This window comes from Gossypium hirsutum, chromosome D05, assembly GCF_007990345.1.
Source record: "Gossypium hirsutum isolate 1008001.06 chromosome D05, Gossypium_hirsutum_v2.1, whole genome shotgun sequence".
NCBI classification, from domain to species: Eukaryota; Viridiplantae; Streptophyta; class Magnoliopsida; order Malvales; family Malvaceae; genus Gossypium; species Gossypium hirsutum.
The window spans coordinates 26,398,693-26,413,367 of NC_053441.1; the positions used below are offsets into that span (position 1 = coordinate 26,398,693).

Genomic DNA, 14,675 nt, shown 5'->3' on the forward strand with positions numbered 1-14,675 from the left:
TTAGATTATGTTTCAAGGTGAATAATCGTTTGCCTTTCTTTTATTTTTTAGAAATTGATAAGAAGAAAAGAAAGAAAGAAGAAAAAGAAAAAGAAAAAAGTGAAAAGATAAAAAAAAAATCATGTTTAAATTATTTCTAATTAAAATCTTACAAAAGGATAATATTAGTAATCAAAATGGAACAATGATCAAAACAAAAATTTAACCAAACAATAATGACTATTTTTATAGTTTACCCTTAAAAAACTTTGTCTTAAATTATAGGAGAAAGACCCCTTTACCGTCAAAGCCGGGTGGGGAAATAGAAATAAGCTTCGCCTTCTTTCTCATTTTCCTACCTTAGTTAGGAGACACAGAAAAGAAGAAAAAACGACTTCCTCCCTGGAAATCTTAAACTCCTCGTTTCAAAACTCTTAACTATAAATATTCTATTTATATCGACGAGGTGTTTAAGTAATTTGTTCAATTGGTGTATGTCTTTTAGTTTCTTGTTAGATTTGTTTTTCTGTTTTGGATTTTAGGTTAAGAAGAGCAGGAATTGTTTTATAAATCAATTGAAAAAGAAAAGAAAAGATAGAATCAATGGATGGAATAATGAATAAGATAAGGAATTTAGATGCGTACCCTAAGATAAACGAGGATTTCTACAGCCGCACGCTTTCCGGTGGCGTTATCACTGTCGTCTCCTCCGTTGTTATGTTCTTGCTCTTCTTCTCCGAGCTCCGTAAGTTCCTTTTTCTCTTCTCAATTATTTCGATCTGATTCCTTTTTTTCTTTATCTATCTTGGAATTGAATTGTTTGAAATTTGTTAGGCATTTTTAGATTTGAATTGTGATTTGAATCGAGATGGTGACTCAGGTTTATTAATGAATTAGTAACTTAAACATAAGTAATTAGTAGGGAAATCGTTAATGATTTTAGTAAAGAGGGGTGGTTTTCAATGACTGTTTGCGAATTGATTTGATTTAAAATGAATGTCAACGATAGCAGTCAGCTGCTGTCATATGCAAGCCGAGCTTCATCTATATATTTGCATCCATTTTTGACAAAATTTGTTCGACTTCTATGGTGTACAATTCTTAAGGGGTTGTTTATGAATACGGAGAGATTTGCATTTTGTTCTTGAACATATTGCAGTAGTATGGTTGAGGAGTTGGTAACGATGGCCTTTCCATTGCGGATTGAACAACTGATAATCCATTTATGAAGCCATTTAACTTGATCATGTTTTGTTTACAAGTTCCCACCCACATTCTTTGTGATTTTAGTGCAAGACACTTTGCAGGCTTTTTTCTAGAGCTAGTAGTATGTATTTTCAGACATTTCAAGTGAAGCCATACTGTAAACAAGTCATGTTAATGATAACAATGAGATTTCAAATATGTTCTGGACTTCATTCAAGGAAATTTGTATTTGTTGATAATCACTCGCATCTTCATTGCTCAACCATGATCCTTGTGCCAGTGTCGAGTTTCTTTGAAATTTGAATATGGTTATTAAGATCTTTATTGATGGATGATATTCTTGTTTACATGCTTTATCTTTGATACTTTAACCTTAAACCTGGTTTCTCTTTAGTGCCTGCTTTATCAGTTTTCTTCAGTTCTGTTAACTCCTAACATCTTGTGAGCGGGGTATGGTTGGGGTGGGTTGCCCTGTTTGGGGGGAGGAGGTTTCTTTTTGTCTTATTCATAATCTAAGTTAGATGTTCTGTTTCCATGAACATTTTTGTTTTTACCTGTCTTGGTTGCAGGATTATATCTTCATGCTGCAACCGAAACAAAACTCGTGGTTGACACTTCAAGGGGGGAAACTCTACGCATCAATGTATTATCATCTTCTAATCCATCTTTAATTTAAGTTTTCCCTTTTAGCTTTTTCCCTATGGCCTTTAATTTTGCATAAAATTTTCTTAAGATTCTTCTTGCTTTTGCAAGATTTCCTAAAGATAATTCCATTGTCATTTTTCATGTTTTACTGTATACTGTTTCTATATTGTCTGCATCAGCTTATTCTGTGTCATCAACATTAATATAACCATTATATCACACATTTTGTAGTGTTTCTTCAGTTTTATTCATAGCACTGCTGTGGATCCTTTGTAATTATCATATGTAATTTATTAATGTTCCTTTGGATTTGAAAAATGCAGTTTGATGTTACATTTCCTGCTCTTGCATGCTCAATCGTTAGCGTTGATGCAATGGATATAAGTGGAGAGCAACACCTTGATGTGGTATGTATTGTGATGAATTATGCTTTTTTATTCTATATTGATTAGTTTTTCTCCTACATCAAGTATCGTAAAGGGAATTTTCTACTTCTCTCTCTCTCTCTCTTCATGGGTACATAGATGTGTTTTTGCATGAAAATAGACGAACTTATGTGCATTCACACAGAACTTATTTTTTTCTGCGCTTGCTGCTAAAATTGTCCAGTTGTTTCTGTTAAACATTTATTTTTATAAATTTGCAGAAACATGACATAATCAAGAAACGGTTAGATGCACATGGCAATGTTATAGAAGCGAGGCCAGATGGAATTGGTGCTCCCAAGGTTTGATAAATGACGATATTGCTTGAAGTTGATTCCTCAGTTGCATTTTTTCTCTCAAAGGATCTGAGGAACCACACATTCAGCTCTTTTTGTTTTGCCTATGCCTTTCTTTCTGCTCATAATTGTTCCACTTCATACAGATTGAAAAGCCTTTACAGAGGCATGGTGGCAGACTTGAGCACAATGAGACTTATTGTGGTTCATGTTATGGTGCAGAAGCGGTATGTTTTATTTATAGTTTGTTGTGATATAAATCAATCCGCTGGATGCATGTTTTTCCTGAATATGAAGGATCTTTGTCGTGTTTTATGGGTCCCATCCCAGTACTTTATTTTCTTGATCCTAATAGAATTTTCATTCTGTCATCATTTGCCTAAAATATGATACACCCATTTGATTTAGTGGCATTTATTCACCTTTATTCTTTTTTCAATTGGCAATTTCCTTAATTTCTTTTGATTTGGTTGTGTTTTATTATGGAGTTGAAGAGGCAGTTAATGTTGCCAGTATTTAGGTAGTGAATGATCATTGAAATCAGTCCAGTTTTAAGTACTATCTTTCTGCTACAGGTATGATGTACTTTTCCTTTTTCAGCCTTCTTTTTCCTTTTGATCTTGCAGGCTGATGATGATTGTTGCAATTCCTGTGAGGATGTTCGTGAGGCATACAGAAAGAAAGGTTGGGCGTTGTCGAACCCAGATTTGATTGACCAGGTCTGTCTGCATAAGAGCTCTTAAACTATCAGATTTTTTATGCAACTTTAATTGGAATGAGACACACATAGACAGATATGCGGGGATGGAAAATGTTATGTTTGCCTTTAGTTTCATTGGTATCCATAGTCTTGGTTGTAATTGATTGCTCTTGTTTCCATAAGAATGCCTATTTTCCCTTCCCAAGAATTCCTATCGAGTACTGACCAGTTCCAGATCCAACTCCCACAGAGGCTTAATTTGAATGCCAACTATGAAGGTGGCAAGGGAATTGTTATTTGTCTAATAATTAGGTAATTAACATGGGACTTGCTTGCCCTCTTCTTGGTGCATTAAAAAACTTGATTCCTTTTATTTCTCAATAATCTTAAGATAACAACTTATATTATCTTATATCAGGGCAGCTACCAATACAGTCTTTGTTGCATAATACTTGAAACTTTTAATTGTTGTTGTTGATGGTTGATACTCGCGAAAGGTATACAAGTTTGTCTGAGCTAATATCCTAATGGGTAACAGTGTATTATTGTCTGTGTAGTAGTAGTTTTTGCTTTCTGGTCGGCCTATCTAAAGATTTTGTTTGTTCCCCCCTTCAATATTGGTCTTTAACCCAGTTGGCATACATGACTTAATGTGACCCTGGCTTATGCTTTGATTTATGCTTGCTTGTTTCTGTTCAGTGCAAGAGAGAGGGTTTTCTTCAGAAGATTAAGGATGAAGAAGGTGAGGGGTGTAATATATATGGCTTTTTAGAAGTTAATAAGGTGGCAGGGAACTTTCATTTTGCACCTGGGAAAAGCTTTCAGCAATCGAATGTTCATGTACATGACTTGCTAGCTTTTCAAAAGGAGAGTTTTAATGTAAGATGCAGCCTTATTGTTTTTATCTTTTGCGTACATTAGCATGTGATATCTGATGTTATTGCGCTTCATGAATACTTGATACAGCTAAGTCACAGGATCAATAGATTAGCTTTCGGAGATTACTTCCCCGGGGTCGTGAATCCTCTTGATAGGTACTTGCGAACTTTTCCTTAATCATTTTACCTTGGCCATGTACAAGAGAGAGATGTTGGCATATTTTACATTTTATCTTGGCCTTGTTTGTTTTTGCTTCTAAAATTCAGTGTTCATTGGACTCAAGAACAGCCAAGTGGGATGTACCAGTACTTTCTCAAGGTTAGTTTTCTGTGTGAATTGATTTTTACTCCTTTATTATCATATTCTCCAATAACTATCAAGAGGTATGACACCTATCTAGTAATCGAAGACAGAATATTACTCCTGGATCTAGACTATTTGCCTTCTGGTAACCCTTTTCATTCCATTAGCCTTTTAGTGTTTGCAGCAGGTGATGCTTCCACTCCTAATTGTGCATATATAAATGTTATATCATATCAAAGTTCAAAACTTAATTTCAAAAGAGCTTTGACAATATTGATAAAGTTTGCTTATTCTGCCCCTCATTTAACTTTATAAATGGCACAGAATGCTAAAAGTCCGTCTGATTAGCTTAATCGTTCTAAGCTAAAACAGATCAATAAAACTAAAACAGAGAACCTACTGAGAATATGGTTTCCTACAGTTGAAACTTTTGTGCAAATATAAACCTCAATACCACAGCTTTCATCTTCTATGAAAGCAAGAGAGAATAACACATTCAAGAAAACCAAGTACCATGTGTTATGAATTCAAGAAAACTGAATACCATGCATTCAGACTAACTTTGTAATTTGATGGCATACATTCATATCTTCAGGGGCATGTTGTCTCTGATGCATGTAGCTTATCATGTTCCTCAATGAGCTTCAAATAAATAAAGGGTTTCTTAGTTTGATGGTTTTCAATGTATTCTCTAACTTGTAGGTTGTCCCTACCGTGTACACAGATGTGAGTGGGCACACTATCCAGTCAAATCAGGTGGGGTTAAAACTTGCAAAAATTTTGAATTTTATCTCATTTTTCACTTAGTCAAAATGATTAATGCATGAGAGATTGCTTTTGACAGTTTTCTGTAACGGAGCATTTTAAGGGTGCAGAAGTTGGCCGGCTTCAATCCCTCCCTGGAGTTTTCTTCTTTTATGACCTTTCTCCTATCAAGGTTGGTTGCTCCCGTGCATTTGCTTTTAGGCAATATCTTTGACCGAATCAACATTTTACGTCATAGAGATGCCACATCACTTTCAAGGTTCAGTTTAGTTATTTATTTTTATATATACGAGGGGGCCTAAGGGGTCAAGCATTAGACATGAGTTCTCTTAAAGAATAGTTATAAATGCTAGCCCGAGTCCGGACTATTTTTCATATTTTTTATTTGATTCCTGCTATTTCTCTGAGCTTATTTTGAATTTCATTTTTTTAGGTGACTTTTACAGAGCAGCATGTCTCGTTCTTGCACTTTCTAACAAATGTTTGTGCTATAGTTGGAGGTAATTTTTCCCCCAGCATTGTGTTTATTTCACAAATTAATAGCAGTGTTTTACCCCTAAATAAACTTGTTCATATTTCATAGACTTCATATGAGGCAAGAACCCAAGATCTCCCAGATCCGACTTCTAAAATCTAAAAGTTACATCACAAGTTTAAATTCTCATCCCTTCCCACAACCTCTTTTTATATGAAAAAAGAATGAAAAGTTTAAGTTTATGTTTATGTTGTTTGGTAGTTCCTTGACCATCTTTTTGCAACTGAGTCAACAAACTATGCCTGAAGATTTTCTATTTTGCGGATAAAAAACAGATGATATCTTAGCAAGTTCTCTAAATCGTATTTATTTGATTCTAGCAATTTATTCTGGGTTTAATTCAACAAAAACTTTTGAGTCCAAGAATATGGCTTGGTTAATTGATTTTAACTTATAGATATGCCCTTGATTGGATTGGAGTTCCTGATGAGCTGTTCAATATTTTTTTTTTCAATTCAGGTGTTTTTACTGTTTCGGGAATATTAGACTCTTTTATATACCATGGTCAAAAAGCAATCAAGAAGAAGATGGAAATTGGTAAATTCAGTTGAAGATTGAGGCTGCTGCTTCATGTTCCGGTAAGAGGTGCTTGGGGAAAAATCAAACTAAGCGAGAAGACCACGCAGCAATGTACCGTACGTATTCCTGTTCAGTCAGATTTCTTGGTAATCATGAATATGGTTGAATTGGAATGATTTCATAGTTCATTTACAAGTCTTAGTTGTCTTTGAGACTGACCGAAATCAACAGAGTCCAAGCTTGAGTTTGAATTTATCTACTCCTTTATTATGCGTTACTCAAATGGTGTGATTTGTATCTTTTAACAAGAATTAGAAAAGAAATGGAAGCGATTTTTGTTTAAGAGGAAATGATAAAATATCTAATAATCTAAAATTGATTGAATTGTAGCTTATAATAAAGTTCAACCGTGATAAAATATTTTGTAATTCTCTTATCATTTTCATATACCGTATATGGTTTTATGAGGTAACTGAAATAAAGTCTCTGGTTATTAATGCTCCACACTTCGAAAAAAAAAACATTTATGCTAAATTATTGACATTTTATAAGTTTGGATTCTCGTGGTTCGGGTTGGGGTATTTCTTCAATCTGGATTTTGAGCAAGTTATTTTGTAATTTTAATTTTGATGTTACTTGTATTATTATTTAATAAATAAAAAGGTATTTAAATTTAATTATAAAATAATATAAATATGTTGATACAAGGAGAAATAGGTGATGGTGATGGGTGGTTCACCCTTTTTAGGGTGGCTAGAGTGGGAGATACCAGGAGGAGAGGATGGAGTTTGAAGTGAGATGATGGTAGAGGAGGTTTAAGTTTCTTGCCTCCAGCCTTAGGCTTTTAGTCTTTTAGCTTTACATACATCTCTTGTATTGAGGTGTCACGTGCTGGGTTGTTATTGGTGAGTCAGGGGTAAGTAATCAACTGATTTAGTGCCATAAGTCTAAGTAAAGTAGCATTATTCATTTCAAATGATGATTGAGTTCTAATGTAACAATTAATGAGTGAGTTAACTTATCAGGCAAATTTTAAGCCAAAATAGTTTTTACAAGGGTTCGGGGGAGGGGGGTTTTGCACATACTGTTCATGGGGGGGTTGCTCGTATTGCTCACAAACTTGGCGCTTGAGCTATCATATATTGGTGTAACAGAATATATAATTTTTATTTCCTTTAATAAAATATCTATTTATACTTATAACCTTCAATTCTTAAATCAAATCAAAGAGAAAACGTATTTAAAATGCGTTCAAACTTGTTTAAAGTTAAATTAAATTTTTTACTTTAATATTTGATGAACAAGATGATTGGTGGTGTAAGAATGACTGGGATAAAAACAAATTTGAATTAAGAAGAAATAGAAGGGGTTTATCAGGGTTAATTCTTATTAAAGGGTGCATGTAGAAAGGCTAGAAAGCATTGAATAGGAGTTTGAAAGGTGGGTTGACATTGGTCCCAAGTGTGTACTAATTTAGATGATGTACGTACGCACATGGGTCCAAATGTTCAACACATTACCAAGTAAAGCGACCCATGCCATGACTAGTTTCCTCATGACAGCCAACCACCACCCATACAACTTACAAGGAATCTAAAGAAAATAAATAAATCACAAATCAGTCGCTTGACGGTGCAATCAACCATTAAAATTGGTTATGATTCCGAGGGATTCCTTTGGAGTTTAAAGTTTCAATCAAGTTATATCAGTTTATTTAACTGAAGTTGTTTATCTATTTTAAAAAAGTTTAAAAGTTTTTTTTCTACTTAATTTTAACTTTGATTATTATTTTTGAGTTTATTTTAGAAATATTCAATATCAATTTTAAGTTTATTAATTACTTGAGTTTTTTTTAAAGTTAATTCATTAATTTATTTAATAAAAGGAAACATATAATTCAGGAAAATAAATAACAAATACTTGTCATAAATGATAAAAGATAAGTTCCACCAACACAATAAATGTTTTAACTTTAGCATTTGATAATTAGCTTTGTCACAATCTGGAGTGATTGCAAGCATTTAATACGATAATGAAATCAACATCGAAAGGTCCAAAAAAGCGAGTAAAAATCAACAAAAGAATCGAACATTTACCACACTAGAGAGGATGATAACAAGATCATCCCTAAAATCACTTGTAAAACTAAGATTTACATGCATAAGCAAGATTAAAAAAAGTGCTACAAGAGTAGACAAAAAATTCTAAAACTGAAAACTTATTAGACAATGGAAAAACAAATAAAAACACATATAAAATTTAAAACAATACGGGTCCAAATCGGCTCGTAAAATAATTTATTATTTTGAAATAGTTTCAAAACAGAAACATGTTAGGAAGCTGACGAAGAGCTATCAACTTTTCATGAAAAATTAATGATGGCCGGTGGAGTTTTAGCGAATGACAAACGCTGTCACCTGTCCATCACAACTTGTGAAAACAACAAATATACCCATAAAATAGATCTGCAAACTGAAAAGATAGAAAACATGTGGAGTGAATGAGAAAGAAGTTGACACCGCTGAACAAAACAAAAGATAAAAAGAAAAAAACTTTTAGGGTTTTTAGGTTTGGTATAATAATATTGGTTTTATTAATTATTTTACATCTTAATATTGTGAATTTATCTTTAAATTTATTTTAATTAATTTGTTTAATTCATTATTAAAAATTTAAGGAATACATTACGAATTTCGAGTTTGATTTAGTTTAAACTCCCAACTCAATTATTCAGAATCAGACTAACTTTAAATTATTCCATCATGCAAACTCTACAATAATTTAACCAAAAATTTGTAACATTTACTTCGCCGTTCATGTCAACCAATCAAATAAAAGGGCCCAAAACACAACCTTTAAACTGAAAGCCGTCCCTACATGGGAGACGTTCACACTTCACACCGAGAAAAATTCAGTGTTACCCAAAAACCCCATTCATAAATATACGATGCAAGGGCAATCAAGTCATTCTCTTTTAACAAATAATTAACACCATCTCAGTACGACTCACTGGACTGTAAGCACTTTTCAGGCAGCTTCACTTTCTCAAAGATGATGCTTTCTTTCGTTTCCTTACTAAGTTTCACTCTCCTTTTCATCCACGGCGGATCAACGCAACCCCCATTTGCATGTGATTCATCGAACCCAGAAACCAAAAACTACCTTTTTTGCCAAACCGAGTTACCCATAACTCAAAGAGCTAGGGACCTGGTTTCAAGGCTTACATTAGATGAAAAAATCTCTCAACTCGTTAACTCAGCTCCGGCTATCCCACGGCTAGGTATCCCGGCATACGAGTGGTGGTCGGAGGCCTTACACGGCGTTTCCAACGTCGGTCCCGGCGTCAAGTTCGACGGTACCATTAAAGCCGCTACTAGCTTCCCTCAAGTCATCCTCACCGCTGCTTCTTTTGATCCGTATCAATGGTACCGCATTGGCCAAGTAAGTTGGCCATTTCTCTGGGTCATTTTTTTTCTTCCCAATTTTGTTTTTAATGGTGGTGATGTTAAAATAGGCGATTGGAAGAGAAGCGAGAGCTATGTATAATGCAGGGGAGGCAAATGGGATGACATTTTGGGCACCAAATATTAACATATTTAGGGACCCGAGGTGGGGAAGAGGGCAAGAAACACCAGGGGAAGATCCATTTGTGGTTGGGAAATATGCTGTGTCGTATGTGAGAGGGGTTCAAGGAGATACTTTTCAAGGCGGGAAACTCCATGGACACCTTCAAGCTTCAGCTTGTTGTAAGCATTTTACAGCTTATGATTTGGATAATTGGAAGGGTACGAACCGGTTTCTCTTTGATGCTCGTGTAAGTGTTACCCATTGTTCCCTTTTATTTTCCCATGCAAAGAGTAGTTCTAGTTTTAGATTTGGTTTATGAATTTTTTGTAGTATTTGATAAGAAATTTAGAACATTTCTGGGCTTTTTTATCTTTAATTTATGATCATTGTTTAATAATAATTTTTCCTTCCCAAGGAAGTCAAGGAAAAAAAAGTCGAAAATAAAAAAGAAAAGCTTCAAGTCACTGTAGCTTTAGATTATCGTCTTGGAATTTGATTCTATGTTGTTTGTTCTTATTTTTTGGGTAAATTTCGATAAATATCAAACACAAATAATTAAAAAAAAAATCTAAAAATCAAGTTCCAAGATGATTATTTATCTTTATATTCAAATATGTGAAATAATTTGAAAAAAAAAAAAACATAAGTAAATATACCTTGTTGGATGACAAACATGTGAAGCAAGTTGGTGAAGATGCGGTTGTTAATCTTGCTTTAGTAAAAAGCTACTTTATTGGTCTCTAATGTCAAAAACCATATCAAGTAGAACAGTACATTTTTAACTTTTTTGGTTTTGGAATTTGGATTAATTTGTAGGTAACAGTGCAAGATTTAGCCGACACATACCAACCGCCATTCGAGAAGTGCGTACGAGATGGGCGAGCCAGTGGAGTTATGTGTGCTTACAATAGAGTTAATGGCGTCCCAAGCTGTGCTGATTCCAGTCTCTTGTTCAAGACTCTGAGGGGCGAATGGGATTTCAAAGGGTAATCTTTTTCATTTCAATAAATTCAGATTTCTCTGTGAAAATCACAATGGGTATGTTATTCAAAAAAAAATTTAATGCATTTGGAGGGTTATAGACGGGCATCATCATCATAAGAGGCCATGAAAGATCATACGTTCACGAAAATATAAATGAAGAATCGGACACCACATAGATCAACAACTCAATGATAAATTATACACTGGTTGAAAATTCTGATTCAGGTATGTCACATCGGACTGTGATGCGGTTGCAATCATCCATAACGATCAAGGATACGCCAAAGCACCTGAAGATGCTGTTGTTGATGTTCTCAAGGCCGGTATGCACATCCTCACCCTTTGTAATCTTGTTGTATGAAGCTCCTATTTTCGATTTTATTTACAGTACCGTGTGACCATCGCATAGTCGTATATGGATATCTGAATATGATCTTTTAAAGGCATTTCAAATGTACATACATGCGTTAGACACATGTTTATATGCGAAATTTGCACCTGAGTCCAAATAACATAAGTAACGTGTGCATGTGTTTCTGCATACTTCCATTATCTTCATCTCACTGTTACGTTATATCTGCATACTCATGTTTGGGTATACGACAGATACGGATGTCAAACACGAGTGTTCAAGAAAAGTGAAGCAGTTAAGTAAAATATGGAATTTCTTCTAGGGAAAAAATGTAGGCCTAGGATTTTAAGTAAGAGATAAAATTAAAAATTTGATAATTCATATTTGATCATTTCTATGACAAGCATCATAAAAGGAACATAAATGGTGATGCATTTCATATGTAATTTCTGCAATCTAAATGGTTTTTGTTTCTATAAGATGATTTATAATGTCAGCAAATTCGGTTTTACCTTACGAATAAATGTCCTTATGTTTTTGTTTGATGAATATTTACAGGCATGGATCTCAACTGTGGATCCTATTTGCAGAATTATACCAAATCTGCAGTACTGCAGAAAAAACTACCAGAATCTCAAGTAGACCGAGCTCTCCATAATCTGTTTGCTGTTAGAATGAGATTAGGCCTTTTCAATGGAAATCCAGTGCCAAATCCTTTTGGAAATATTGGAATGGACCAAATCTGCTCCCCCGAGCACCAGATTCTAGCACTTGAAGCTGCTCGTAATGGCATTGTCCTTTTAAAGAACGATGCTAAACTCCTTCCACTTCCAAAATCTACCATGTCGCTTGCTGTAATAGGTCCAAATGCCAATTCGCCACAAACACTTATCGGAAACTATGCAGGCCCTCCATGCAAGTCTGTTACTCCTTTGCAAGCTTTGGGGAGCTACATTAAGAACACCGTGTACCACCCCGGTTGTGATACGGTTTCTTGTTCTACTGGTGCAATTGACAAAGCAGTCGACATTGCAAAACGGGCAGATTATGTAGTGTTGATAATGGGATTAGATCAAACTGAAGAAAGAGAGGCACTCGATCGGGTTGATTTGTTTCTTCCCGGGAGGCAACAGGAACTCATTGTCAGCGTTGCGAAAGCTGCAAAGAGACCAGTTGTTTTAGTGCTTCTTTCCGGAGGTCCGATTGATATATCTTTTGCTAAGGATGATCCGAGAATCGGTGGCATTTTTTGGGCTGGTTATCCAGGAGAAGGCGGAGGTAATGCACTCGCGGAAGTAATCTTCGGTGATCACAATCCAGGTAACAATCTGTTGATACCGTCTATTGCCAATAAAATGTTATATGATCAATGATGATTCACTACATACTGTCATGCAGGAGGGAGATTACCCGTAACTTGGTATCCACAAGATTTCACCAAAGTGCCGATGACAGACATGAGGATGAGACCTGAATCGTCATTGGACTATCCCGGACGCACATACAGATTCTATAAAGGAGACACGGTTTTTGAATTCGGTTATGGCCTTAGTTACTCAAAGTATTCGTATTCGTTTACCCGTGTGTCCCAAAACAATCTTTATTTGAACCATTCTTCGAGTTTACATACAAAGGAGACCTCCGAATCTGTACGATACAGGCTAGTTTCAGAAGTAGGTGCTGAAATCTGTGATGAAAGGAAGATCACAGTCCATGTCGGAGTTAAAAATAACGGGGAGTTGGCAGGTAAGCATCCGGTATTGTTGTATGTGAGGCATGGAAACCATGGAAATGGGAGGCCAAAGAAACAATTGATTGGATTTCGAAGTGTGATATTAAGTGGAGGGGAAATGGGTGAAATTCAGTTTGAAGTTAACCCTTGTGAGCATTTAAGTAGGGCTAATGAATATGGTTTAATGGTAATGGAAGAAGGAAGGCATTTCTTGGTTGTAGGAGACGACAAACATCCCATCACCATTATAATTTGACTTGTGTCCGACATGGATATGTTCGATTTTTCTTTTCTTTTTGATGTTGGTCTACGAATATGGAGGATTTATGCATTAAACACGAATACTTCATAAGAAAAGAAAGAAAATGAATAGTCGGACTTGAAGCTAAGAAATAAATTTCTACCATGTATATTTCAGGAACAAACTATGTTCATTTTTATTCTACTTTCTAGCCTGTAAAATATGTGATGAAATTCGGGTACACGTCCCACTAAGAATAAATATTATATTTAGGGTATAATTTTAAATTTAATCTCTAATTCTTCATAATTTTTTGTTAATTTGATTTTTAATTTTTAATTAAATTAAATTATCTTTTAACGAAAATGTTAATTAAATTTGCTTTTTGAGGGTAAAAGCTTTCATTAACAAAATTAAATAAGAAAAGCAAACATACCAATAACGTTCCAACAAGCAATTAAGGGAGATATATATCTCAAGTCATCATGCTCACTCAATACATCCGGTTCTAACTTTCTTAGAGACATTGGAGTTAGTAGTAGCCAAATCCGAAACCAAAATAACATAAATAAAAGGAGAATCATCCCAACTACAACAAGATGCTGACGATAAAAGCCACCTTAGAAATATTAACTTTTTTCACAATGTTGGCATAGCAAATTACATGACAGTTTAAACGTGTTTCACGCTGAGATGACATTATTTATTTTTTACGTTAACGTCAACAAATAATTTATAATTTTTTAAAAATTCATAAAAAAAGAAAAAGCATGAAATACATGTGATTTGTAATGCAAGTTGTCGTATTTAAAAATTTAATATTTTAATCAGTATTTCTATTAAAAATAACAATTTAAACCTTTGTAAGGTTGATGGTCAAATTCAACTGTTTTTTATTTTTTATTTTTTTGAGTTGAGGTAAGATTTAACTAAAAAAAAGCCAAATTGATAAAATATATAAATGTTGGAATATTAACATTTTCATATAAATTTACTATAACTAAGTTGAGATATATCTCAAATATTAATGTGTGGATCCAAACATTACTTTAATAGCAGTATAAAGATCCAATAATTTCGGTTTATCAATAATGTATAAAGGGAATTGAGATAAGTAAATCTTCAAACCCTTTTTATCTCATCCTAAATTTCAATCTATTTTTATCTGTTTGACGGAATCTTATCGTTTTTTCTTAATGATTGTTCCAACTAATCTTATTGAAATTTTGTTTGTAGATATTATTGTGATCCTTTTGGTATGCAAATTTGTGAGAATTTGGGTTTTTTTTGGAGAATTTAGATTTTAAAAGGGTAAATTATAAAAATAGTCATTTTTGTTTGTTTTAGATTACATTTTAGTTGTTTATGTTTGAAATGTTACGTTTTAGTCGCTTATTTTATCATTTTATTACGAAATGGTCACTCTACTGTTCAACTCTGTTACCTCTCTAGCCGGTAGTCCTACGTGACAATCCAAATGGGTTTTAAATACTAACTTAGATTTCCAGTTGTTGAGATGAATATAGGTTTTTAATTAAATGAATTTA

At 34.1% G+C, this 14,675-nt stretch overlaps 2 protein-coding genes across 2 annotated transcripts; both read left to right on the plus strand.

Moving 5' to 3' along the window:
- Positions 1-265: 265 nt before the first annotated feature.
- LOC121217900 (endoplasmic reticulum-Golgi intermediate compartment protein 3) lies at positions 266-6,595 on the plus strand. Its single transcript, XM_041094491.1, has 13 exons — positions 266-724; positions 1,755-1,828; positions 2,154-2,237; positions 2,477-2,557; positions 2,698-2,778; positions 3,178-3,270; positions 3,951-4,130; positions 4,218-4,285; positions 4,397-4,448; positions 5,136-5,189; positions 5,278-5,370; positions 5,632-5,698; positions 6,193-6,595. The coding sequence occupies exons 1-13, from the start codon at positions 583-585 to the stop codon at positions 6,282-6,284; spliced, it is 1,161 nt and encodes a 386-aa protein (XP_040950425.1). The 5' UTR covers positions 266-582; the 3' UTR covers positions 6,285-6,595.
- Positions 6,596-9,223: 2,628 nt separating this feature from the next.
- On the plus strand, positions 9,224-13,420 carry LOC107900898 (probable beta-D-xylosidase 7). Its single transcript, XM_016826677.2, has 6 exons — positions 9,224-9,693; positions 9,767-10,066; positions 10,636-10,805; positions 11,029-11,126; positions 11,714-12,475; positions 12,554-13,420. The coding sequence occupies exons 1-6, from the start codon at positions 9,304-9,306 to the stop codon at positions 13,141-13,143; spliced, it is 2,310 nt and encodes a 769-aa protein (XP_016682166.1). The 5' UTR covers positions 9,224-9,303; the 3' UTR covers positions 13,144-13,420.
- The last annotated feature ends 1,255 nt before the right edge of the window (positions 13,421-14,675 follow it).

What these genes read in the sequence shown, in the direction of transcription:
- LOC121217900 (XM_041094491.1), top strand. Translation starts at nt 583, where the DNA reads ATGGATGGAATAATGAATAAGATAAGGAATTTAGATGCGTACCCTAAG. An exon ending in ATGGAATTGGTGCTCCCAAG is followed by an intron (nt 2,558 to 2,697) that starts GTTTGATAAATG and finishes CACTTCATACAG; the next exon opens with ATTGAAAAGCCTTTACAGAG. An exon ending in TGTTTGTGCTATAGTTGGAG is followed by an intron (nt 5,699 to 6,192) that starts GTAATTTTTCCC and finishes TTTTCAATTCAG; the next exon opens with GTGTTTTTACTGTTTCGGGA.
- LOC107900898 (XM_016826677.2), top strand. Translation starts at nt 9,304, where the DNA reads ATGATGCTTTCTTTCGTTTCCTTACTAAGTTTCACTCTCCTTTTCATC. An exon ending in GGTTTCTCTTTGATGCTCGT is followed by an intron (nt 10,067 to 10,635) that starts GTAAGTGTTACC and finishes ATTAATTTGTAG; the next exon opens with GTAACAGTGCAAGATTTAGC. An exon ending in GGCGAATGGGATTTCAAAGG is followed by an intron (nt 10,806 to 11,028) that starts GTAATCTTTTTC and finishes ATTCTGATTCAG; the next exon opens with GTATGTCACATCGGACTGTG.